At 40.1% G+C, this 27,292-nt stretch overlaps 1 protein-coding gene across 1 annotated transcript in view; it reads left to right on the forward strand.

Annotated features, from left to right (window-relative positions):
- Window positions 1–27,292, forward strand: part of SIK2 (salt inducible kinase 2) — a gene marked incomplete at both ends in the record, with an annotated part of 43,326 nt that overhangs the window by 10,414 nt on the left and 5,620 nt on the right. Inside the window, 7 exons of the mRNA XM_080631595.1 lie at window positions 2,386–2,449; window positions 8,107–8,268; window positions 16,699–16,823; window positions 18,950–19,073; window positions 21,070–21,290; window positions 21,871–22,023; window positions 25,144–25,308. Coding sequence (XP_080487721.1) covers window positions 2,386–2,449; window positions 8,107–8,268; window positions 16,699–16,823; window positions 18,950–19,073; window positions 21,070–21,290; window positions 21,871–22,023; window positions 25,144–25,308 — 1,014 coding nt within the window. The remainder of the gene's footprint in view (window positions 1–2,385; window positions 2,450–8,106; window positions 8,269–16,698; window positions 16,824–18,949; window positions 19,074–21,069; window positions 21,291–21,870; window positions 22,024–25,143; window positions 25,309–27,292) is intronic.

Raw genomic sequence — 27,292 nt, forward strand, 5'->3', positions numbered from 1 at the left:
CAGCGTACCTGCAATCTGCGTAAAATACACAGAAGGTTGTTAATTTTATGTTAGTGAAAGAACGGAGTTGGAAATACCTGGTGATGAAACTTTGCTGTCAGTTAGTACATAAGGTATTATGTAAACTAGGGCAGGATAGGGATATTCAGCATAACGTGTCTACATTGAGTACTAGCTGGGAGGATCTGTATGGATATAGTGGTTTTCTCTAGCCACGTCTTGACTCAGAGTGCAGATTGAGGAGTACTTTCAGCCTTTTTTCTCTCATCCAAAGATAAGACATGAGGACACGTAAATCCAGATTCTGCAGACGTACTTGTGATGTAGATGTACACGCTAGGCAACAGCTTCCCAAACACTTTATCTTGAAGTGTGTTTACTAGGAGGCAGATAACTAGTTCAACTTGGGATTTATTTTTGTGGAATCTTGCATTTCACTTCTGTTGTGGATACGGACAATTTGCTATTTCATCCTAAAGTGAATTACGTATGTGGTAGAATTGAATGCATCCCTTTATTACATAAAGGATTGATAATTACAATATAACAATGTGTATTTACGTAAGAGAGAAACCTTCACTTGTGATAAAGCAGACAATGAACACTTTTGCATGTTCTGTGACTTCTTTTAGTGTGCATAGTTTGTACAGTAAAATATAGGTTAGTTTTATATTGCTTCATTTTCTGTTCCTGTTAGCATATGGTAGAATGTTTGAGGCTGCTGGCATTTGTGCTTCAGTTAACCCTTGCTATTAAAGCTGATGTCTATAAAGATAATGTGAGCAGACTGATTTACCTGGACCTATAGTGTTGGAATTCTTCTACTGAATAAAGGTGAAGATCCTGGTTTAGACTTGTTTAGCTTCCATCTTTTGGGAAAGAGACTGTTGCTTCCTCTTAAAAATATCAATTTATTGAGTGGAGGTGGACTTTGGGGAGTTAAATCTCTAACCAGCTTCAGCAGCATCTGCCACAGTTCCTTCTGAATGAATGATAGATCACAAAAGTGGTAGAGTCTGAGAACAGTTAAACTAAGTCTGCAGATCAGCAAGATCACTTGAAGAGGAGGGTAACTGTATGTAATGCTTACCCCTTTACTATCCCTTTTACTAAGGGATTGGCTTGTTAGAAATGCATTTGGTAGATAGGTGAGTTTATTTTTACAATAGCCTTCAATCAAATTGTCTTAGTAGTTTGCTTGTATAATGTGCCTATTGCTGTACTGTGTCCACACGACAAGTTTCTGAATTGTCTCATGTCAAGGACTTACTGAGGATTGTCAAAGTCAGGTAATGAAGCTACTCATCTTGGCTCGATTAAGAATGATTCCATAAATATATATATGTATATATGCATAATCTATAGATAATATAATGTTGCAGCTTCCTGTCTCCAGATGTTAGTTTAAAACAGTCTTTCCAAAATGTTTTGCCTTCTCGACGCAGACACTTCAGTCGTTGCATGCCCAGCTGTTGTAGAATTAAACAAGGGTGCAGGAGAGACTGAAGAACTGCCATCTTGTTCTGTCAGCTGGCTTCTCAGTGACTTGCTAATTCTGCTTCTATTATAACTATGTATCTTTCAGGATTTTGGGGGTTTTGGGTTTGGGGCTTTTTTTTTTTAGCATTCCTCTAAAAAGAATAAGTTTTTGAGCCATGTTCCAGTATTTTAAAGCTTATGCATAAATAAAAATGCAAAAATCAAATTCAAGGTCTTGTCTGCAGACAGTTCAGATTGAACGATTTCACTGTGATTCTTGAAATAGGCCCAAAGTGTGTTGGGTGTTGAAACTGTAGAAATATACTGAAGGGAAGTCCTAAAGGACTTACTGTTTGGAAATAGAGGATTTTTTTCACTTTGGGTGTATATCTTGATGATTCTGTTTGTACAATGCATTCCTGACTAGCTGCTTAAGCAATTGAGGAGTAGGTCATTATGAAGAAAGCTGCAAGGTAACTGACCTGGCTGGCTTTTCACAGCTGATATCATGAAGTATGGAATTTTGCATTGTTGGGCGATATCTTTCTGTTCAAGGCCATGAACACTTAGCTGGCCAATTCCTTACAGGAAAGGCTTTAAACTAGCTGCTGAGGATATGATGATTTTGTTACTTGCTTGTGGCTAAGAATCCTATCCACCTCCTCTGTATGCTGCCTTTATGCAGTATATAAAGCTTATCCTTGTTCTTAGCATGGAAATGCTCCCCTTGAAATTGTTGAGGTAACTTGAAACATCCCAACTGAAAGATCGTGATAACTGTATGTGCAAGGCAAAGACTTTCATGTCCTTTACCAGAAGGCAACAATGAAAAGATGTACCCATTTGGGTGCTTGCTTGCTTTTTGCTCTTCCCACAAATCCTCTCATGTGATTTCTCTGTCAACAGGTGATGGAGACCAAAAGCATGTTGTACCTTGTGACAGAATTTGCCAAAAATGGAGAAATTTTTGGTAAGCAAGAGTATTTTCATGTTCAACGTTCTAATGTTAACTTCTGAAGTTTGTCAGCTATATTTATCTTGCCCAAGGATCCCTCTTACTATAGGATGTCATTTTCCTTTATTTGTCAAGAATAAAGTCAGTGTTTCTTATTTCAGGACTAATAACTTTAGGAAAAACTGCTACAATGTACACTAGTTAATTGTTAACTGATGTTCCTTTAGCAGAAGACAAAGGCTTGTTAAATGGAACAGTGCAGGGTAAACTCTCAGCTGACAGAATTGCCAGGTTTTCAGCATTGAGTTAGATGAAAAACTATTACTGAAACATTTAGCCTGATAACGAACATTACCCAAACAGTATTCATGTTAACAGAAGAATCTGTTTCTCGTGCAGTTATGTACGAATTTATCAGATGTGATGTTTTAATGTTTTCAGGAAGAACATGCTGGGCAGGAGAAGATGTCAGGTTAACATGCATAATAAAAATTTTAGGTTGTCTGTATGGACTTGCATGGTCAGATTCATATTAATTCTTGTTCTTTTTCTCAAACTTATCACTCAAGCAGGACTTCAGTGTTAAAATTTGTGTGAAAATCAGTATTTCTTTTTAGGTTTTCTTAGTTTTCTTTCTTTTTAGTATTTCTTTCCTTTATGCTTGATACCCAGGTACTTAAGACTTCTTACATGCATTTGAGTTCCAATAACAAAATTGGAGTTGCTGAGAAAGTTTCTCTGAAACCATTAGGCTGAATGAACTTAGAGGGCAATGGAGTAGAGTTCAGCATGTAAAGGGCCCTGGTAATTGGAGCACAGAAGAGGTGGAGTCTGGCTGATCTTTATTTTTTTACACTGGGGGGTGGGGGAATGGATTTCATGGAAACAGAACTCAAATGTTCAAAGTCCCTTCTTGTCTCAGTATTTGGTTTTGGTGGGTTTTTTCCCTCCTTTTAAGTCCTTATCATTGGATTGTTTGTGTCATAAGCAGGGTACCATGTCCATGGCAACTTTGATGTAACTGGAAAGTAGAGAAAAGTAGGGTAGTATCTTAAAAAAGCAGAAAATGACTACTCACATTGTATGAGCTCTTAATCCTTCCTGTCCTGGTTGTGCTTGGGGTGTATTGAATTTGCCATGTCAAGTCTAACAATGTGAGGAATAAAGTCTCCCTTTTATGCCATTAGTTTTCAAACCACACAAGTAGCGGGATGCTCTTCTGGAGTCCTGTATAACCCCTGTACTAACAGTCTTCATAGCTTCAGGGAAATTTTCTATATTCAACAGCAAATCTGAATTTGCCTTTTGCCAGTTAAAGTCATTGCAGTAAATAATGTGCTTAGCCTAGAGGCTTCAAATGCTGTTACAGTTTAGATTTGTTTTTTGAAAGGGTCTTCAGACTTAGTAAAACCTTTGAATTAAAAAGGTTTCAGTTGTGCTTAATGCTCTACAGATCTGTGAAATTTTCAACTAGCTGTTTCTGCTGTGTTTTTAAAAGTTCACAGCCACTGTCTTGTAACCTTCTTCAGCATCCCTCACCTGAAGTCTCTAAAACAGCTGAGAAGCAGATTATCTGTTAGCGAAACTAACTACAGTGAACCTGTTCTGAATGGCTAATTCTCCTCCGTGACTGCTTATATCACCAGAATCCAGGCTGCAGAGGGGAAAGAAAGTGAAGAATAAACTTGAAGTATATCCAGAAATGCTTCCACATGGAAGAGATATTCAAACATTTCTTTGATTTCTTAAAGTATTAGTATTTAATTATGTCTATACCTGTAAGAGCCTAGTTACACCTAGTAGTTTGTCCCGGATAATTTCATACATGCTTTGAGCAGAGATGCAGAAAGCTGGACTGGAATGGGCTTGAGCTGCTATTTGCCGTGTCCCAGCTTTGTCACAGCATCAGCTGCATCGTTCTTGGAAATCTCCCTAGAGAGAGATTCAGTAACCTTCCTAGACAAAGCTATTTAGGATCTGAGTTCTTTTAATTATAAAGATTCTTTCTGATGTTAAATGTAGATTTCCCTAGCTGAAATTCTAACCAATTATTACTGCTTCTGTTAATAGGCATTCTTAAGACTAGAAATACAGTGTGTCCCCTAATAAGAGATTATTTGTTCCTTACTAAGCTTGAACCAGATGAGTGATGTCTTGAGTGCCTAACACTGAACCCAGATCTCAGGAGAGTTGAGGTCAAAAGGGATTTGTAGGGAATGTCTAGTCCAGCCCTGCAGCTCAGAGCAGGGTCAACCAGAGCAGGTTGCTCAGGACCATGGATGGAGGCTACCATCTGTAGCCAAACCTGTTCCAGCATTTGACCACCTGGACAGAAACAGACTTTTTCTTGGGTTTAAATTAAATTTCCTGTTTCAGTTGGATACCTTTGCTGAGAAAAGTGGCTCAGTTGTCTTCCTTCTGTCAAGTATTTATGCACACAATAAGATTCCCTTCTACGCCTTGTCTTCCCCAGCCTGAACACCTACAGCTCTTTCAGCCTCCCCTTGTATGACAATCTCTCCAATCCCTTAATCATTGTCCTGGGTTGTGCATAAACCACAACAATCATCTTCATTATCTTCCATTGTGCTTGTTTTGGTATGTACTCTTTAAAAAAGCCTTAACATACCAAACTTAAGATGCGTACCACTGTCTACCTAAATGAAGAACCATACTTAGCGTTGACCACTGGGTTTGCCAGACAATGTCTCAGAGTCATGTGTTCTGAAGTAAATGCACCTTAAGCTTTTGATTGTCCAGTAAATTAATGTACTTTGGACTACTGAGGAGGCTGGACAGGAAGCTGCCTTGTCACAAAAGTCCTGTTGCTTTCTGCTGTGTATCCAGCGAATCTAAGATAGTGTCTGGTTTCTATTTAATTATAGAAAAATGGCAGACAAACCTACCATAGAAACACGTAGCCAGAGGGTATGACGTGAGCTTAAGGTTTGTCAAAAGATATCTTTATGAAAGCACAAGTAGCTTTGCTGTTTAAGTCTTTGCAAGGTAGAGGGTGCTTTGCTGTAGGTATCTGCAGTAAAAACTAAAGAATTGTGGCTCTTAGCTTCACAGGTATATATATACGCATGTTCAAACAGTGTCCAGATTCCAGCTCTGTGGCAGAATGTTTCTAGCAAACTTCAGCTGTCTTAAAGTGGATTCTGTCACCCAGAGGCTGCCATGATGCCTGCATCCCAGCCTTTCCTATTTGCAAGCTAGTTCATGTGCAAACAGTATCCTTGCACGTAGTGTCACATATTTAGATTGTGGTATGCTCTAGTTCTCCATGACAGAAGGAGGTGTATTTCAGACTAAATGACCTATTCTGTGAAGACTACTAGATTTGGTGCAATACTTAAGGCCAAAGTGGTTTGGAATCTTTAAATAAGTCCTGACTGACTGGATCCATAAAAGCAAATGACGAGCTTGGATTCATTAACTTGTTTGCTGCATTGCTAACAAATTACAGATTAACAGCTTAAGGAGCTGTCTTGCATTCATTGTAATTAAGTTTGTGCCTTTGATATCTGACTTCACCTTGATATCATATGATTTGTCAGTCACTTTATGACTGAATGATATTTAGCTTGTAAATATTATGATCTCCCCTTACCGCCAGGCTTTTATTTGTTCTTATGCTTTGCCAAGTTAAACCATCTGAAGTGTATTAAGACTTAGGTGGGTTAGAAGCTCTGAGGAGAGTTTTCAGATCTGCAGGATCCAGAGATCAGGTCTAATGTGCTTTGCTTAAAAATGGTTTTTGACGGATGCTGAGAGGAGTGTACTGCGACTGAGGTCCCTAGTCTGCCACTTCATATTGTTCAGGAACAGCCACCTCTGTGCTTGCAAGGCAGTAGCAGCAGTGCATGAAATCCTTTCAATCCTGCCACAAATTAAACAAAGTTGTTTCCTTGGTAATGGAGTACAGAACTTTTTCCTAAATGACCCTTCCATAAAATATCTTTGAAATAAGCCTGTTTTACTGAACATGCTAGGAAGATGATATGTTAATGATTGCATTTACTTATTTAAAGCCCGTGAGTGAAAAAATAATTCAGAATTCACTTTGATAATCAATATGACACTGTCTGAAGCACGTAATAGCAACGTAGTCTAGTGACCCGAGTGGCAGCAGAGAACTCAGGATGTATAATAATGCCGGGTCAGTAAAGTGGTTGGTTTTGTATGATCCAACAACAAATACCTTCTTTTCCACGTTTTCCTGAATAACCGCAAAAATCCTCGGGGTGTGCCAGTGGCTCTCTGCCCCCTCCTCCTGAACAGCGTATTTTTTTGTCTTTATCTGTAGGAACAATGAAGCAGAAGTGCACCATCAGCAAAGTTTTACTGGAAGCATATTGTCAGATTTAGAGTGTGTTTAAAGTGCAGTTTAAAGCTCAGGCCTTCTGTGCTTATTGTAAAGAAAGCAGAAAAGCTTAAATGAAAGTATTGCCAAGCATCTGTAAAGCCCGTAAATGATATTTTATTAACAGAACCCCTGCACCCTAACAAAGCCAGGATCACTGAGATTACATAACTAGCATAGAAGATAGGATTAATCATTTTACTTATGAAATTTTCAAGGATCCTTATGAACAAACAGAAGTAGGCTCAAAACCCCCATAACATCATGTTTTCTTTTCACCTTGCGGAAGCAGCTGTTTTAACCTGTTAACTGAACTCAGAGAGAAATGTTTGTGTCAGCTGGTCTGTAGATGATGATTCCTGTTCATGGGACCTTCTCTTTAATTGATAATTAGGAGGGGCTGGCAGCAGCTCTAGCTGTTTCGTTTTTGCTCACTGTTTTTTGTTTAACTTTAGTGCTAGTTGTGATGCAGCACGTGGTTGCAGATTGCTACGTGTATATATGCTCAGCCCTTGCCTGTGGTCACTGGGTACAGCATCTATATTGATTGTTTCACCTTGACCATTAACTGCATTCCTTGCAGGATGTTGAAGACAATTCTGAAACCATCCCAACAGTTCATTCTTTGATTTCATGCCTTGTAAAAGAATAGAACGAGCTATAGAAGCTCTTTCTGTCAAGACTCTCACAGCTGCTGCTTTGCTTGTTTTTGTTCCCGAGGATAAATGAAGTCTTCAGTTTCAGAGCTATCACTTGTTTCAGGGCTAACATTAGTTTTTACAACATAATTAAATACGAAAACAAAATGTTCTTTCTACTTGCGATGCAGTGAAGACAAGAGAGAGGTCAGGATGGATACCTTATAGATACTTGATTTATTTCCAGAGGAAAAAACTGTTGAGGCTTTAGAGGGAGAAGCATGGTGTGAAGCTTACATGAACTGACAGCGGCTAAAGCTTAAAGAACCTCATGATGGTAAAGCCAGTTATTCCAAGCATTCCCTGTTCCACAAGAGTACCATTTATAACATGTATTTCATATAACGTTAGTTACATGAAAATATTTATTGGAATACTTGGGTAACTATAAAAGAAGGAACTGAGAATAGAGTTTCATTACACAGCAGCTTTTTGTTATCCCTATTTCTACTCTTTTAGAGGGGAGGGTGAGAGAATAATGGCTGGGAAACTGGGATTGGCTGAGAGAGTTTTTGAGTTTCCTGGTGCTAATGACTGTAAGAGAAATAATTTCATTTCAGGGTTGTTGCTTACTGTCTTCACCATTTAAACCTGCTTTATTGTCACAGATTACCTCGCCAGCCACGGCCGTCTAAGCGAGGCTGAGGCCAGGCGCAAATTCTGGCAGATCCTCTCAGCGGTAGAGTATTGCCATGGTCGGAAGATTGTTCACCGTGACCTGAAGGCTGAAAACCTTTTGCTTGACAACAACATGAACATCAAAATAGCAGGTACTTAGAATGTAGATGACGCTTAATAACATTTTTACGAAGGCCGTGCCAGTAATATCTGGATAGCCCAAGATATCCTGCTGTGCTTAAGGTACAGAAAATTGGAGTGGTAACACATGTAATATTTTTGCATTATGGGTATCACAGTATATGTAGCTAAAATAATTCCTAGATTAGCTCTATTATACTTTCAGGAAAAAGGAAATAATTTTTAGAGTGATAGTCATTTATTGTGGGTGTCATAACATGTCTATAATGCTGCCAGATGTTCAGGTTAAAACAGAGTTAATCAAATAACTTCTTTCGACATTAGAAAAACTCAAAATGGAAGCTTATTGATTTTATTCTTTTTGCATGCATGATTTCATTTTAATTATAAATTTAGACACAGCAGATGTTGCTAGCAATGGAAATCATTTTGGTGGTTGTCAACTCATTACAATTCCATGAATCTTTCCATACTGACTTTAGCCTAGCGACACTTGGAATGCGAAAGCTAGATAACAGTTCGATTTGGAGGACTGTTGAACTTCAGTCATCAGTAATATGGGAGCAGGAAAGGAAGGCTAGCTACTGTTAGAAGCTAGTTTGTATAGGAGTAAGCTTGCTAGTTCTGAGAAAGAAGTGTGAATATATAGCCAATCAGGCTGAGAAGTCCCAACGCAAACTGTTCTATGATTTCTGAGTTGCAGATCACTGCTGGATTATTTTACCCTTGAACTTCCTCTCTGGTATCTCTGAAAAGGATGAACTGAAAATGTATCTCAATCTCTACTGCTTTTTCCATGAGGATAAAATTGCAGAAAAGCATTAAATGTGCCAGCAGCTCTCCAAAAGATTCACTCTTTTTTGTCTATGGGTTATGTAGACAGTGTCCTTAAAGATTTTAAAGGAAAAGTTAACACCTGTTTAACATCTCTGTCACAAAGATTCACCCCTTTCTCTGCAATACTACAGCAAACATGGGGAAGACTAAGCAATTAATTCTGGGGATTAACTTCACCCTCAGGAAAAATCTTTTAAATCCTTTCAAATCATCTTACCAGAATGTGAAATCTACAGTCTTCTCCGATAAGCACTCACCTTTCAGATTAAAAGTATTGTATATGTTTGTTGCTTTTGTATTGACCTTTGGTCTTACATGTACATTTAACACATTCATCTCTGTTCCTTTACCACCACATTTCTACCTCTAGCATCTTTTTCACATGGTTTAATAGTTTACAGAAAGGTTAGGTAATGCGTAAATTAAAACTGAGGAGAAGGAAAATACAGCTTTGTGATTACCAGAACCATGATTTTCATAGTGTTAGGCTACTGTTTGTTGTCAAATCTGAATGTAAGGTAGGGATTTTTGGGGGAGAAGGAAGAGTGTGGAACACAGTCTCTAAAGCTAGAGAGGGAAGCCTATTAATCTGCTCTTTGGCACGTTCTCTGTATTTCATGGCTCTTCAGCATCTCAGAGTGGGAATTTCACAGCAGCTTCATAAAAGCTGTAAAAATTATTTAATGCTTCATGTAAAGTAATAGCAGAGCCTTTGCAGTAGCCTCTTTTTCATTTCATTTGATATTAAACTGTTTATGGTTATCTTTTAATTTTCTCTATACTCTGCTGTAGGTTTTTGTATTAATGTTAAATTGTAAAAATACTAAAAGCTATCATCAGATGAAAAGGGTTTTGCAACTGTTATAGTGGGAAGATGCAGTTCTGGTATAAGTTCTTATTTAGGGCATTTTGATACCTGAAGAAAGCTAAAGAAACAGTTTGGGATGGAGATGATGTCTGGACCTTAAAACAAAGTGACCCAAGTACAATAACGAATAACAAAGGCATTGAATTGGTGGTGATGTCTCAGAATTCTGAGAACTAATAGGGCATTTAGGTACTTTGTTGATATTTAATATAGCTGGTTCATCAGCACTACCATTTATAGTGTATTTTTACTTTTCTCATTTCTGATAAACTTGCATTTATTTCTAGCAGCTACTGACAGTCACAGCACCTGCCATTTATCACTGACGTACAACTGTATTTACCAGGGCAATGGCATCAGTAAATACTGTGTCCAACGGCTGCAAGTCACATGGACCCCTTTACTAGGAGTAACTGAACTGAAGATAAGGGAACTTTTGTGCTACTTTTCATCTATGTATTCTTTCCCCACCTTCTGATCTGCCACTCATCACACCAGTTTCACCACCACATTCTATCCCTTCTAATTTCTCTTCCTCCACATCAGTGTTCTGCACCATAGCTTGTCACGTTCAGCCTGGCTAGATTTCAGAACCCCTCAGGTCTCAACTGCACTGGAGCAGGGCCGTATTCAGAAGTATTTCTTGCATGGATGTCCTTAGCACTGCAGGGATGCAGGTTCCCTGCCTCCCTGAACACTGCAGCGCAAGCATGACACAAGCTCACAAAAACACTGCTTCAAAGGCATCTCAGGAGACTCATTAACTAAAGAAAGGTTAGAGGCACGGACTGTTCCGTTGCAGGGAATTTCACTGTGCAGGTTCTCCAGGGACTCAAAGCATTGATAAATGTTAGTTACTAGATTCCATCAGCTGCTACGGTCTCTTTCCTCCTCTTAGTTCTTTTGTGCTCTACCTCTGTATTACAGAAAGTTAATTACAGGTGTCTGTATGTAAATGATCACATTAACTGGCAGTGATTTATATGGTCTGATTCTTTTGTGTATGTTTGTCAAGCTGTCTCAGGTTGATACAATTCCTGTGCCCAGCTTTGATGATAAAGTAGCTGGAGGACAGTTGCGACTGCTAGAAACTTCTGTAGTGATTTGTGCTGGGTTGTTTGTTTTATTTTTCTATGTAAAGGAGACAGATGATGAATTCCACAGAATGGTTTATCTGTGATTTTGGAGTTACCTGGTGCTGTGTAGGTCCCTGAGAACAGTCTCTTCCAGTGGTTCCTATTCCTCGTGGTTCCTATTCCTCATGGTTCCTTTATCAATCTGTGGAAGAACAAAGGATCACAACTCTGATAGCTAGAATTACACTCTAATTTGAATTAATGAAGCAATTGAAAAACAACACAGTAACTGATGAATTATTTTGATAGAAAGCTCTGGAGTGTCAATGTTTGCATTGGGCCCCAGCACTGTGCACGGGGCTGTCCCTTGCTGATGGCTCCAAGCAGCTATAAAGTTCACATAGATACTGCTGGCCATGCCAGGCTTTTCCTAACTTCCAGTGGACCTCTTGATTCATTCTGATGCTTCTAAGGTTTTTCTTGAAGCTTTTATTGTTTAAAACATTTTTTTTTAGTTAAATACAGAATAAAAAGAAGTCTTCCTAAAGCTGTCAGCTGATGAGACTACCACCTTTTATGCTTAAAGAGAAGGAGGCTGGACTGAAATAGTTTTGTGTTAATACTGTTCTATAAGGAAGAGAATAGATAGAATTCAAAGGATCTTTCAGTCTTAGTAAGAGGACAAGAAAGAGAGGATGCATAAAGATCTTGAGGGGAAGATACGAGGGAGCAAAAGCCTCAAACTTAAATTTATAACATAAAAGAAGGTATTAATCAAATAAAATGTCCACTGAGAAGGCTGCAGGTGAAGAATGCCATACCAAGCAGTCTCCATCAGGTTTGACATCAGATTTGTTTTTAGCACTAGCAAGGTAAACCTTCTTAGTTCTTCTCAAAGTTATTCCCTGTAGATAGCTGGATTGTTCCTGTATCCTTTTGGGGTTTTTAGAAGGGATCATACGGACTGGATTTCAGTTATCGGTCACTGTTGTTCTATGCTGTCATCAAATAAAACTCGCTCGTTGTCTGCACAGTGAAACTTCTGTGCACTTGTGAAAATTAAATCCAGCTTTGCATTGAGGGTGGAATAGTGAGCTTCTCTACGCTTCCAGCCCCACAAAACTGCCAGATTAAAATGACTTTATAGATGTCTGCAGAAATCATGCCATCTTGATGGTAAAGCTGTTGTGTTTGAACCAGATCAGGTAGGAGAGACTGTTATTTTGAAGTAGGTTGTAGTGCTGGTTTGTCTTGCTGGTGGACAGTAAAATATGCATTGACGTCAGAGCTGGCTGATCAGCATTCAGTTCATGAAGTGGGTCAGGTTTGTTTCTAACATACTCGTACCTTTCCTTTATCAGTACCTGTCTCCCGATAATGTCCTTTGCTCACATTATTATTACAACAAAAGATCCATAAGGCTCTATGAAGCCAGGCAGATTGAATTCTGTTGGTAATTTTAGAAGAATGGATTAATTACAGCTCTGAAGCTAGTATCCCTTCTAAAGGATTTTTAGAGGTACAAATTAGAGACTCCCTCATATTGCTAGATGTACAGCAGAAGTTGTAGTAGCTCTGGCAGGGAGCTTCCATTTCTCAAATTGCAAACGGATTTGAAATCTTAGTCTGTTTCCATTTTTAACGGGAAAGCAGATTCCATTGAAATGATGTATGTTCAAAAAATTATACCTTCTAAAATCAAGATTATTCTAAAGGGGGTAATGAGATTGAGAAAGAAAATACCACAAATGCTGGGAGCCAATATTTGCAGATTGCACAAACACAGAGTTTATTCAACTGAACACAATGCTGCAAATGATCTTATTTTTTTAACGTGCAGATTCAGGCAAATGTTAAGATGATCACTGCATTGTATAATCTCAGTCTTCTGGTAATGAGTCCAATTTCAGGCCTTTCAGAATTCTGTGGCTGGAGGGTGGTTTTTTGAGGGCTGGCATGTTTTTCCCTTAAACATCAGTAACGGTCTTAAAATCTGTTTCTCTGGAATGAGAAATCTTAATAGTGTTCTTAGGTTGAAAACAATTACCTTTGATCTAGAGTGATTACGGTAGATCACCAAGTGCAAAGTAGAAACAAGGTGAAAGGGGGGAGAGAATGAGAGACTGGTGATTGTTTTGTGCTTAATTGAATCCTGGCCATTCTAACACTCCAGAAAGTGGAACAACTAAACTGACAGTGCGATAATTAAAGATTGAGGAAGCCCAATGGACCAAGCATCCTGTATCCTATCTAAATCCTGAACTTCTTCTTTGAAATGGTTTTCATGGGTGTTACGAATTCTTGAGTTCTTAAAAAGTGACTTAATGTGCTTTGAAGATTAAATTGTAGAAAAGGTAATGGAAACAATAAAAGGTAACTGTAATAATTCATGTACCCTAACAAATAATGCTGATCTCCCAGCACAGGTAATTGTTTTGTCCGACAATAGAATATAATTTATTTTCTAAAGATAAGAGCAGATTCCTGAAATGTGCAACACTGTTTTTAGGTCCTATGTTACATGAAAAAGTCCAGTATGAATTAGGAGGTATCTGGCTCTTCCTGTGCTTTGTATCATCAATGCATGCTATTTTTTCAGCAGTTCATAACTGTAAGATCCTGGTGTTCCTTACCCATATAAAAGGGAAGAAATTAATGTTGTAGAATTGCAGATTAAAGACAGAATAAAGGAATTGTTTTCCAAGTTTATAAGATACATACTCCTAGACAAGCCACACAGACTCATGAGGAAGTCTGTACTGATCCACATAGCCGTGACAGGAAGAGTATACCAGGCTGGCCATTTTCTGCAGTCCGTGCTTGTCCCTACCCCCCAACCCCAGCAGCTGATATTGTTGTATTAGTGCTTATACAGAGTGCATCCTTGGCTGCTGCTTCTAGTATCAATGTATAGGCCTTTCATTCATGGATTTGCCTAATAAAATTTGATCGTCTATGGTGTCACAAGACCATCAGATGCAAGCCAATTGCTGTTCCAGTCAAGCGTTGTCTCAGCAGTGTAAGTCCTGTAGTTCTGTTGCTCAGATAGGGAGCAGCCTTGCAGGGATGATGCCATTCAGTTCCAAGATGTCCTTGCTCTTGAGCAACTTTTGGTAACCATGAATAAAACTACTACGGGTTATGAAATTAAAGCCTGTAAAGATAATACTAAAAAACAAAAAGCCAAATCCTAATTGTGGCATAAACCTGAACTTTCTCTTCCATTCATCAGCCATACTTCAAGACTGTTCTGTCTTTTGCTGTTCGGATTTGTTCACTTTCTTTTTGAAGTGGTTTCCATGTGTCATGCTCACCAAACCACTAACTTTAGTCTGGATAGTTTCACTTTCTTAGGAATTGATATCTTGTGAATTTCCAAGCAGGTCATGCTTTCTATAGCTGTGCTTGTACATGGACTTGTGAATCTGATACAAAGATTTATGGGGGTGGCACCTGAGTAGGAGCTGCTGTTCAGAGGTATTGATATTTATCTGCAGTACTAAGAGGATGTTGAAAATCTGGCAAATTTAAGGTAAGTGAAAGGAGAGATCAGATTTAATGACACTTACGCAGATGGCAAAATGCTTCTGAGAGACGAAATTGCTTTGTGTCTCCTGAAGTATTGTCAAGGTTGCCAAGCCAATTATATGTGAAGAAAAACCTCCTCAAAGAGAATAAAAAACCCCTCACAACAAAAGTCTAGCTGTGATAGGAAAAAGGCAGGTGACATACAGTGATTGGGGGGATTTTTGGTAGAAGATTTTGTAGTTTCCCCCCTCTGTTACTACAGCTGAAGGAGGATGGAAATGGAAGGATGGAATGAATGTGTTTTCTATGTTGACTTAAAATCTGAGCTGACCTTGGCCGTTTGCACCTCCAGAGTATGGTGACGTGCCAGGATGCCATTGCGTAACTGTTCATGCAACTGTTGGGTATTCTGTGTGCTTGCAGAGCATGACACTGTTATGGTTGTCATGTTTCTGACCTTCAGATAGTCTTTCTGGCATTGGAGCCTTCTTACTCATAAGCAAATGGGGTTCCTCTTTATGAATGAACTCAAAAGTTCATTGCTCTGAGATGAGGTATCTGATTTTCTGACTTCGAGCTAATACAGAGACCTTGGGCTTCTGTTGGACGTTTAACTTGTTGAGGGTGCCACGTGTACCAGATATCAGTGTCGCACTGTATTAACGTGCCTCTGAGGTATTCAGCACTTGATAATACTAAATCAACAGCCTGCTTGCTGTTTATCAACACTGTTGACTTTCACATGATTCCTCGAGTCACACCAGCCTGCAGTACTACTCTGCAGGAGCCTGGTTACCTACAAGGGTAAAGTCATGATTATCTTAAGAAAAAGAAACACCTTCTCCATTGCTTTACTATTACCAGCATTTGTTGTCACAGAGAATATACAGGGTGGCCTTCACTGCAAGTGGAATAGGGGACTAAGCAGTACAGGGTGGTAATGCTGATTTCATTGAATTCCATGAGAAAACACTAGACTTCAGCAGAGCAATTACTTTGATTCATGGTATGAACAGGTGTATCCAAACACTGCTCCAAAGGCTTTTGTTCAAAGCCTGATGAATAAGAGCCTTGTGTATAAATACTGAGGATTGTCATGGAAGGAGTGTATTCAGAATGGGTATCTGCAGTGGGTGCCTGCAGGAAGAATAAACAATGCTGAAGAAAAGGATGTATGAATCAAGCAAAGGGAGCAAGAATGATGAGAGGATGTACGAGGAACTGGAGGATATGGGCACGAGGGAGTGGCAATAGCCACCTGAAACTCTCTGCATGTGGAAGATGGCTGGTTTCAGTTCAGTCATTAAGCCAGCTTCCTCAACATTAATGTTGTTTGCTGTATTGTTCTGTGGGGGGTGGAAAGGGCAACCTGGGAGAGCAGCAACAGGGGAAGTTAAAAAAACAGACTATCTGACTTCATGTCTCTATGCAATAGTCGCTGTCATTTTGCGTTTCACTATTGGATTATTGCAAATGGTGACTAATGCTGAAGTCCTATGGGACCCATGTCTGGTCCCACATTAAGCCATAAAAAGCAACATTGAAAAGAACTGCTTAGTTGTGAGATGGTAAATTTCAGTTGTATATTGAAAGGGCTGAGACAATTCCAGTAGCAGTTTCCTTCGTAGCAAAAGGCTTTGTTTTCCCATGCTTGTTGCTTTTGGCAGAGTTCCTTTCTCCCATCTCCAACGTTGATGCTTTTGTTGTCAGAAGTTGTTGTGTATTCAAGGCTAGAGAGCACCGAACGAAAACTCAGGAGATCTCTGATTCAGTACTGAATCTCAGATACCTCTTGGCAAGTAAATAAGCTCATATGTATGCATGATTGTCAGTTTGTTGAATTCTAGTGATAGCTGTTTATAAACTTGGATTTAGCAAACTGGTAGAAGTTTCCTCAGAACTCCTACAGGTGGTGAAGTTCTGCAGAGTGCTGTATTAATTACATAGCTGTCATGAAAATAGCAGTATGGGGCATTCAGCATCCCAATAAGTATTTTCAGGGGGAGTACGGCTAAAAGGAGTTGTGATGGAGCCTTTCATGAATGAAAGCGGGCTTTAAGGCCTAGTGCATGTCATTATTCCTTGTCATGTAGCAGGCGTTTGGAATGACTTTCCCTTTAATTTCTCAACAGATTTTGGCTTTGGAAATTTCTATAAGAGTGGTGAGCCTCTGACGACATGGTGCGGAAGCCCACCGTATGCAGCCCCGGAAGTCTTTGAAGGCCAGCAATACGAGGGACCCCAGCTGGATATCTGGGTATCATTATTCTTTTTTTAACTGGATTCACATAAACTTTTAGGAAACCAGAACAAAGGAATCATTCTTTCTATTGCTTAAGCTGCAGACAAGCTGTTCCACTTCAGCTTTCTTTCTTGGGTGTCATAAAATGCCTCTTAACATAGAATGGAAATGAAGTTACCTTTCTAGGTGTCTATTAAATGTACACTCTAGGTATATGTTAGGCTACTAGATGAAAAGCTATAACTCCTCCAAAAGGTCTCCTGACTTTTCTCAGTGCATTTAGTATCTTCTGTGCTAAGTGGGAATTGAATTTGTAAGCTTGTAAGTTCTTCATGAGGTTAAAAGGATTCTGAGCCACTGAAACACAGGCGAGAGAACAACTGCTTTGCTCTTTGAGCTGGAAACAAGCATATTTGTGTCACAAACATTTCTACTGAGGCAACTGCATGGTTTTGAATCAGTGTGTCTCCATGCGTACTGCTCTAATGGAAGAGGATAGAGAGCACAACCCACATTCTTATGAAATGGAAAGGGACTGAAATGAACTGGAGAAGTGCTGTGCACCTTTCATGCATTCTCAGAGACTGGCTTTCATTCCTACTCTGGTTTTGTTTGGGATTGCTTTTTTGTTCGGCTGAAGGGGGGGAGGTTGTTGGTTTTAGTATTCTCGTACTTGCAATGATAGATTCATATCCTAAAGCAACCAGAGCCAGTTCAATTTGGCAATCCCTGCTTTGGCATCAGGTTTGCAGTGAGAATATTGCACACAGCATTACAACACAGGCACTGACGTTTTGACCAGAGCCTGTTACACAAACATGGAAAGTCACCTTTCAGCTGCTAATCAGATTTCAATTAATCTAATTGTATTAACAGGATAAATAAGAACCGTGCTTTTAGGTACATACGATGGTGTGTATGCATGAATCACGTGTGCACACACATATATATGTAGGTAGTTTTAAAAAATGCTAGTCTTTCTGAACCTTTAGTAACTGGTAAATAAGCATACAGCAGACCTCAGCTACACTTTCAAGTAGCACAGGCACTGTTTGAATCACAAGTGAATCTCTGAATTCTGGTAGATGTTCTTTAAATATATAAGATTCTAAACTGTTAACAGAATCTGCCTGCCCATGAAGAGAAGCACACATGTGTTTAGCATAAAAAGAATAGTCTTCTTCACTCATTTTCTGAGATGACTTAAGGATTCTTTCTCTCTTTACAACATCCAATCACAGAGTAAGTCTGCTGAAGGTACGAAGCTTGCAGGAAGAATGCAACAATCCACAATGCAGTTTTTGGCAGGTTAAGGAAGGAAGAAAAATGACTTTTTAAAACAAATTTTTCATTTTAAGACTTCTCCTTATTTACAAAGTTTTAAGTGAACACTTGCTTTTTTCCCCTTGAGAAATCCAGTGCTGTGGCTATCTTATGCCATCCGATGGGCATGAGGGTCTGGTGTGGTTATTTCATCTAGTGTGGTGCTGTATTTTTCTGGCATATACTTTAAGACTATTTCCACTTGCAGTGCCAATTAACTTGCATCCTTTCAAAAGTTAGCCTGGCAATTGGAGGAGAGCTCTTGCCCAGATTGTCTCCTTTGGCTCATATTAAATAATCCCTCATGCTCAGCCCTGCACACAGCAGTGCAGAATTACTGCGTTCTCCTGAAGCTGACTGTTCAGTTACCTGTGTGCCTTGCCCAGGCTTTTGCAAACTGGTAAATGGGAAAGGTTACAGTTTCCTATTTCAAGCAGCTCCTGTCTGAGGCTTGGTTTTGTTTCAGCAACACTGAGGTTAATAAAAAGTATCTCTAATTCTCACCTGAAGTTGGGACTCACTTTTCAGGTATCATTCAGTCATCTGCGTGGAGCTTCCTGCTAGCAGCCAGAGTCTCTAACCCATTACCCTTCAGCTTACCTGCTTATCAGCACAAGGTACTGCAAGGCTAGCCATTTTGGGTTAGCTGAGTGTTCTTAATGTTTAGGGAACCTTTGGAAATCCAACTCCTTTTTGTATAAATGTCCTGTTTCTGCAGAATAGTTTGATTTTTTTTTTCTGTGACAGGATTTGGCTAGCCAACCTCAGAAACTTAACTTGTAGCTTGGAAAATGAAAGCCATATTCTCTTTCTTACAGAGCATGGGTGTAGTTCTTTATGTTTTGGTCTGTGGAGCGTTACCTTTTGATGGACCAACGCTCCCCATACTGAGGCAACGAGTTCTTGAAGGAAGGTTCAGGATCCCTTACTTTATGTCAGAAGGTAACAATGCTCTTGGTGTGGTAAATCTTGAGTAAATTCTAGAATAATCTCTGTTGCAATACAGCAAAAGGTGGTGCATCTGCACGCTGGATTATGGTATGGCAGACTGTTCCTGTTCGAAAGAAACACAAATAAGCCTAGGTGAGCTGTATGCCTCTGCAGTTAGCCTGCTGGTAGGCAAATCAACACATATTTCCCTGCACAAGGTTTGGAGATTGCAGTGTGGCTGTACCCATGGGCAGAGAGAGAGTTTAAATGGAAGCTGAAGGAAATCTCATCCTACAGTGAACAGAAATATGGGGATGTGGGGGAAAGGCGTACCTGTGTGTAGCAATTAGCTTTCGGCCTACGACGCCATAGACATTTTAATGTGGAAAGACAATATGCTGAGAGCAGTATTGCTGTAAAACCTCAGTTGTGTATTGGGTGTTTCCTGGGTTTTGACAGTGTCTGCTAAACAAAGGCAAAAAGTGCACAACCAGTTCATATGGCAGGATCTCACTGTCATGTATCTGGCCCTTTATATGCGACAGATATCTCTCCCTCACTTAGTTGCCCCATCTATTGAGTTTCACTTTCCCTCATGCCTGTTCAGATAAGAACAAGTAGGGGCATTTTTCACAGGGCTTGATGGTGTCCTTCAGCTTCCCTATATTAAAGGGTCTCTAAACCAAATTACTTCAAAACAATCTTCCTGAATCAGATCCTCTTTTGATATGCTACTTCTGTGCTTTTCTTCAAAGTGAATTAAATATCTGTTTTTCAGCCCTGTTGTTAAGGATTCTGTAGTATAAGACATTATGGTCTTCCCTGTTTTCTTTCTGGTGACATGTACTCCTGCGTACCACCTTGGAAAACAGCCACTGCTGTGTAGCTATAGTGCATTTGGTTGCTTTTAGCAATGCCATTATGGAATCATGGCAACCCTTCAGCATCCTAGGCACATTTATGGCCAGTGCTGAACAGTATTGTGTTTCTGTGACTTTGCTGACATGGGTGTGCAAGCTAGATCCCGGTATCTTTGTGTGAGTTGCAGTCATTGCTGTGACTGCAGTGTAGATCAGCTGTTTCACAGGCTGTTTGCTGTTCCCCTTGCTGATCACATGGTGATGCAGGGAGTGGGGAAGGGTGTGAAAACAGGAGAGAGAAACAGGAATAAATAGCCAGAAATCTCTCTCTAAACTATTTGTTATAACTACCTGAATGGACTGACTTTTAACTGCTGTACTGTAGCCGTATCATTGTCAGCTAGAAATGCATGGCAGATTGATAAGCTCCCTTAAAGGAACTTACATTGACCTCCTATCACATACAAACTGCATGTTCATCTGTCATGCCCTCATCTTCCAAAAACCAACTGAGATCTGAAGAAAAATGTATGGGTTTAGTGCTGCCCAGCATGCAGTAGCAGAAAGCAGCAATGGTTTGGTGTGCTTCGAATTATTCTGGCACCTAAAGCTACTGATTGTACTTTGGTCCTAAAATGAAAACAGATAAGGCTGCAGATCCACCAGCTCCTATTCACAGCCACAGGGACATTATTTTTACCTTTGCTTTTGTAACCACTAGGGTGGAATTAAATAAATGCAGACACTAACCCTAGTTTTGCCAATCCCTTGTTTTATAAGCCTGGACAAGCTAGGTCAAACTGCTGGAGAAGGATGCTAAGTAGTCCCCACCACACTTCACAGAGATTATTTGAAGCTTTATTGGTTAATGTTAGCTCTGTACTTAAAACAGCACAAGGAGCTTCAAAGAGGCATAAAATATTACTATTACAGTCATATGAGAGCTGTGTAGGAGGAATGGCGCTGTTAGCCGTATCATGCATTTAAAGAAGTTGGGGTTTTGTCCTTCTGAATGTGACTTTTAACCTTGTTTTGAGAGACTGTCTTAAGGAAATGTGTTTCGCAGAGAAGTCAGGTAGAAGCAAGGCAGTTTCCTCTTGTCATGCTGTTATGGTAGCAGGTTGGTAATTTTCTTTTTTTCCCAATAGAGTGTGAACATCTGATTAGAAGAATGTTGGTCCTAGACCCATCCAAACGGTTAACTATTGCTCAGATTAAGGAGCATAAGTGGATGCTTATAGAAGTTCCTGCCCAAAGACCTATTCTTTATCCACCAGGAGAGGAGAATGAGCCTTCCATTGGAGAGTATAATGAACAGGTTTTACGGCTAATGCACAGCCTTGGAATAGACCAACAGAAAACTGTTGAGGTAAAGTAAACTCAAACAGACACTTGTCCCTAGGTGGAAGGTTTCCTGGTTTGTTTTTATCACTAGAATTTATTACCCGAGTTGCTTGCAACATTCTTTATTTCAACAGTTGGTGGTAAGAGGGGGGGCAAACACAAAACACCAAAACTGGAGCTATATTTTCCTTGGTGAGACTCTAGTAAGGGCAGACATTTCAAACATGCTGTGCTGCTGCCCTTCTGTCCTCCTGCTGTCTGTGCCAGCAGGCTAATCGGAAAGAGGAGGCATGTCCCTCCAGAAGAATAATCCCTAGCAGAGAGGAGGCTTCTGTGTTACTCAGACATTGTGCAGTGGGCCCACAGACAACTTCACCTGTGTACCTTATGCTGACTTGCACTAAACGAAGCTTGATGCTTTTCTTTGACATGGCACCCTGGTTTGAAAAAACTTTCACAAATGGGAAGATCTGCTCACCCACTGCCTCTTAAATAGCCTCTGTTCATCACACACACCCCGGCAATTGTCTTCTCCCTGGTCTCATAGAACATAAAAGATAATACATATTTGGCTGTACTCACACTTTTGTGCTTCTCTTTTTCAGTCTCTGCAGAACAAGAGTTATAACCACTTTGCTGCTATTTATTACTTGTTAGTGGAACGACTCAAATCACATCGGAGTAGCTTCCCTGTGGAACAGAGAGTTGATGCTCGTCAGCGTCGGCCAAGCACAATTGCTGAGCAGACAGTAGCCAAGGTAAGGTCTCATTACTAGCAGAGATGGGCTTAAGGCTGTGCAAGACAATTCTTCTTTTTCAAAACGGTGTCTCTCCATAGATTCACTTAGAATCCATTGCTGGTTTCTGGTTCTGTAGTATGTAGACTCCCTTTGTTTCTTTGTTGGTTTCTGTAGTACGTAGACTCATTTTGTAACGACTGTTTTGGATTCACCTCCTGTCAGAGCTGTTTGATGACAAATCACCACCAGTTGTTTGGCATGCCTCCTACAGCTGCTGCTGCCTCCTCCCCACCCTGGGATGGCGCAGGGAGCAGAAAGGAGGTCTGAGGGAAATCACAGAATCCCAAGGGTTGGAAGGGACCTCAAAAGCTCATCTAGTCCAACCCCCCTGCAAGAGCAGGGTAACCCAGAGTACATCACACAGGAACTTGTCCAGCCAGGCCTTGAATATCTCCAACGCAGGAGACTCCACAACCGCCCTGGGCAACCTGTTCCAGTGCTCTGTCACTCTCACAGTAAAGAAGTTTTTCCTGGTGTTCACATGGAACCTCTTATGCTCCACTTTACACCCATTGCCCCTTGTCCTATCACTGGACATCACTGAGAAAAGCCTAGCTCCATCATCCTGACACTCACCCTTTACATATTTGTAAACATCGATGAGGTCACCCCTCAGTCTCCTCTTCTCCAAGCTAAAGAGACCCAGCTCCCTCAGCCTCTCCTCATAAGGGAGATGCTCCACTCCCTTCATCATCTTAGCTGCCCTGCGCTGGACTCTCTCCAGCAGGTCCCTGTCCTTCTTGAACTTGAGGGGCCCAGAACTGGACACAATATTCCAGATGCGGCCTCACCAAGGCAGAGTAGAGGGGGAGGAGAACCTCTCTTGACCTACTGACCACAGCCTTTCTAATGCACCCTAGGATGCCACTGGCCTTCTTGGCCACAAGGGCACATTGCTGGCTCATGGTCATCCTCCTGTCCACCAGGACCCCCAGGTCCCTTTCGCCTTCACTACTTTCCAGCAGGTCAACCTCCAACCTTTTAAATGAGAAATGGAGCTTGACTGTATTTTTAAGTCCAGAATCAAACTATGGGTTTAGCTTTTTGGGTATTCACTTGGTTTAACCTTAATTCCCAGGTTCAGTACTTGTGCTTCTAATTGGAACACTTCCATTTCTGAGAATCTTAAGCCTATTGCTGGGAAGTCACAGGTTAAAATGTTAGAGAAATACCCTTTCTGGAGACTGTACAACACTTGGAGTATCTTCAGCATGATTGACAAACAAGCTGTTAAATTTATGGAGAGCTGTGCTAGCATGGGGGCTAAAAGCATGCAGGCTCTACTTCGTGTTATAAACATTGTCGCTCTAAAGGGACCTGTTGAAAATGAAATTACTTTCTCCCCTGCTGTTCTCTAGCTACACTGACTCCCATGAAATGAAGTGTGGCAAAGAATAACAAGAGGTACCCAAAAGAAAATATTAAGAACAACCTATCAGGTTAAGATGCCAATTCATTGTAGTATCTTAAGTACCTGATAAAAATATCATCATCATGAGAGTCTTAATGGCTCAAGGCTCAGATTTGTTCCTAAATGATGTCCTTTCTCTTAAGGTTTGCATCACTTTTTCCTCCTGTGACCCAGCAATAGTCCAATTTCATGGGAGACTTTGCAGCATGGCTGCAAAACCTCTGTGTGCATAGAGCCAATGCGATGACTCATTTATTTTAAGACTTAAGGATGTTACATTTATTTTATCAAGAGCAATTCTGGGTGCTCCTTACATCTGGTACCAGCCCTTGTATTGCAGAAGACTGTCTATTTAGTATCCTCTTTGATTACAGTGCCTGATTGAGCACAGGCTCCAGAGCTATTCAGTCTACTTTTCCCTTCACAAAGGTCATATACAGTTTATTATGTCTTACTCCCATAATTCCCAGATTATTTTTTTTCACATGTTCTTTTATTTCATTAAGATACACAGAAAAATACAGCTTTTGATTTCTATTAATACGTAGCTGGAAACGTGAAAGACTTGGCCTAAGATGACACACATTTATTGTGGTCTCAAGTAAATATTCTTTCAAGTTCACAGCCTCCTAGGTCCTCTATTGCTGCTGTATAGAACAAGTGCCCAGATCACTGCCAGGAGAAATCACAACCATGCTGCTCCTTTTCACTTGAGATGGCAAGACACTATTTGGTTTTGGATTCTGATGAAATGAAAGCCAAATGACTTCAGCTGTGAAAACACAGGTCCAAAAATAAAATGGCTGACAAAGATAAAAACCAGCTATTTTCTTCGATAGTAGTTCTAATGATAGAAAGATGGTATTAAAAAGATTATTAATCATAAGATTTATTAAAAGCAGGTGGACACAGATAAACAAGGAGGAAAAAACCAACCTCCTAGACGGTAGTTTCTTACTGTACTAAATTCCTGTATTTTATAGCCATATTAGCACATTTTCCTTAGGACTGCAAGCAATCTTGCAGTTATCCTAATAAGATAATTTGTTTTCACACATGGTGGCACCACAGGCTCCAGTATAAGGCTACTGTTTCCTTTTGGACAGGCAAGTTGTATGCATGCTGCACTTCAGGAAATGAAGGTTAAAAAACAGCGAAAGCCACTCTTTTCCTAACTGTGCCGTGCTTGCCTTCCCTGAGGCACACCTCTCCCTTCAACAGTGCTCCCTCTTCTAAAGTATCTTCTTTCACATCCAGCCTGCTCCATTCTTTCTCATACTTTTTCCTGCAGGCATGTTAGAAAAGTCCCTGAGACTAGGTAATATTAATGGGTTTTGTATTGAGTATAAGAAGCATTTCTAGTGTTTCAGAAGTTGGAGGGCACCAGAGGGTCCCTTACATTGTCCTTACTGCTTGTAAGTGCACAGCTTCAATAAGTAGCTAGCTTAATGATGTTTGGGGCTTGGTGTTTGTGTGTTTTGCAGGGGGTGGTGCTTCTTTTAAAGTCTAAAGACTAAGAAGGTAATTCATCAAGAATATGGAAATAAGTCTTATACTTCTCCTTCTTTGGAAATGGTCTAGTTATTGTATATTTTTAATTTGTGACCTTGTATGTTGTTTTCTACCTAAAATCATTCTGGTTTGGGATTTCTTAAAATCTTTTCCAGGCACAAGCTGTGGTACCCTCTGTTAACTTGCATTCACAAAACACAAGGTTGTTGCAGTCTCCAGGCCTTCCCTCAGCTTCAGGAGCAGAAGCCTTTTCGTTCCCTCCATCCAGCTGCCAGGGAGACACAGCGTTTATGGAGGAAGAAAGAGTTGAGACACCAAAGGTACAGCTTAAAATCACCCTACTGTTTTGTCAGAAATCATTAAGACTAAAAAAGATTGTTCTCCTTTAAATGACTGCCCAGTAAAAACACAGGTAGTAGTAGTAGCTGTAGCTCTTCAATAACTAATGGAAGATCAGTTCCTTCTGACAAGGTTCAGAGTTCATCATCCTGGAACAAAGCACTGAAGAGTCAGGGCCAGAGCATTTGCTGATCCAAGCTAATGACACTTAATTGACCTTAGTATACCTTGAGTATCTTGATGCTTGCGGGCAGCTGAGCTGGAGAACCCTGCTGCTTCTCTCTGTTTTCAGGAGCCTTTTGCTCAAAGACCCAATGTTCTCAATCTGCTCCAAGGTACTTTTAAGCATTGGCTGTCCACAATACTGTTGCCGGGTAAACTCTCAGGATAGACAGCAAGTCAAATACAAAGACCTTTCATATCTACATACTTGACTGTACTAAACACATTTCTTGTACTAGCTGGACAGAACACACTGTGCTGGTTTGCCTAAATTAAAATACTCTCTTCGTGTCAGAGTTCTAAGTATTCCAGATTCTTTTCCTACTTCTCTTTTGCATATAACTTTCAACAGCTGTGACTTTTTCTGATCATTAGTCTGCCTCTTGTATTCTTTGCTTACATTGCAATGTTACCACACTGACATTTGCAAAAGAAAAATCAACCTAGTGGTTGGGTTTTATTTCTTCTCATGTATTTTTAAGAGCCCTGAAGATTCCTCATCTATAGCTTCTAATACAAATGGTTCACTGCTGGTTATCTATAGTAAATTATCCAAAAGTTCAGACAGATGAGAACAGGAAGGCATAATGTAACCTTAACTGGAAGCTTCCATTGCTAATTAAAGCAATTAAAATACCATGCACTTAAAATTCCTTATCTCTGCCAATTCCATAATAAGCCAGCCAAAAGTGGTACATTTTTATTGATTTTTATGCTGAATAGTAAATAGCCAGCAGGACCTTCTGACTGTCAGAAACTATTAAAACTGCAGCATCTCAAATAGGCTGTAGGAGTTCTCAGCTAGGCCATTTCTGTAACTAGGAGCACCTGTAAAACCTTCACTGGAGACCATGTAAAAACAGCAGCTCCATCTAATGGGTTTTGTTGCCTGTAATCAGACTGGAAGACTTTGTGTAGGCTTTCCACACCTCCACAGTTAACAGACTTAACTGAACTCTAATAGGATATGATGGCTCCACAGCCCTACAATGTAGGTTACAGCTTAAGTCTCTGAAGGGAGCTGTAGTCTGATCCATTTTGCCATTCAACTCTGAATACTCCGCAGGGTAGCAAAGACTAAGTGTAATACATGGGAGTTAGTAGTTAGAGCTTTTGTGAGGAAGGGGAAATAACTTAAAATAACTACATTTGTGAAAAATATTACTATTCTCATTAAACTTTTGTTGTTCCCTCTCATATGACATGTTGTTATAACTTTTAATTTCAGCATATTGTGTTTTGCTTTGTGCCAGCTAGGGGCTTGATTTCACACTTGCCACTTTGAAGCTTTTATTGCTCACTCACTGGTTAGTTACCAACACTAGGAGCATGGCCCTGGTTCTCATCACTGTTTTAAGTAACTCCTTGTGTGGTCTCTTGGAGCTACAAAGCAAAAAGCTGTTCAAAGACATTTGGAAATTAACATTTGAGACTTTATTTTGCATCCCCCTTTACTTTTGTAGATGCAGTTTGGCCAGAGTAGATCAACAAATGGTTACTACTGTAAGTGTCAAGGTGTCATTCAGTATCTTAAGTATTACAGAACGAAGGCTTCCAAGCTCTGATCCATATGCCATGGTAAACTGCAGAGAGCCAACTGCTCACATGGTATTGGTTCTCTCTTGCCTTTCTAGCAGTTCGCTAAAAATCCTTTCCAGTGCTTTTGCTGCTGGATCAATAGAAGGCATTTGAATGAGAAAGTCACAAGTGGAAAATAATGTGTGCAAGAAATTAAGCTTAAAG

This window comes from Psittacula echo (genome assembly GCF_963264785.1).
Source record: "Psittacula echo genome assembly, chromosome: 18".
NCBI classification, from domain to species: domain Eukaryota; kingdom Metazoa; phylum Chordata; class Aves; order Psittaciformes; family Psittacidae; genus Psittacula; species Psittacula echo.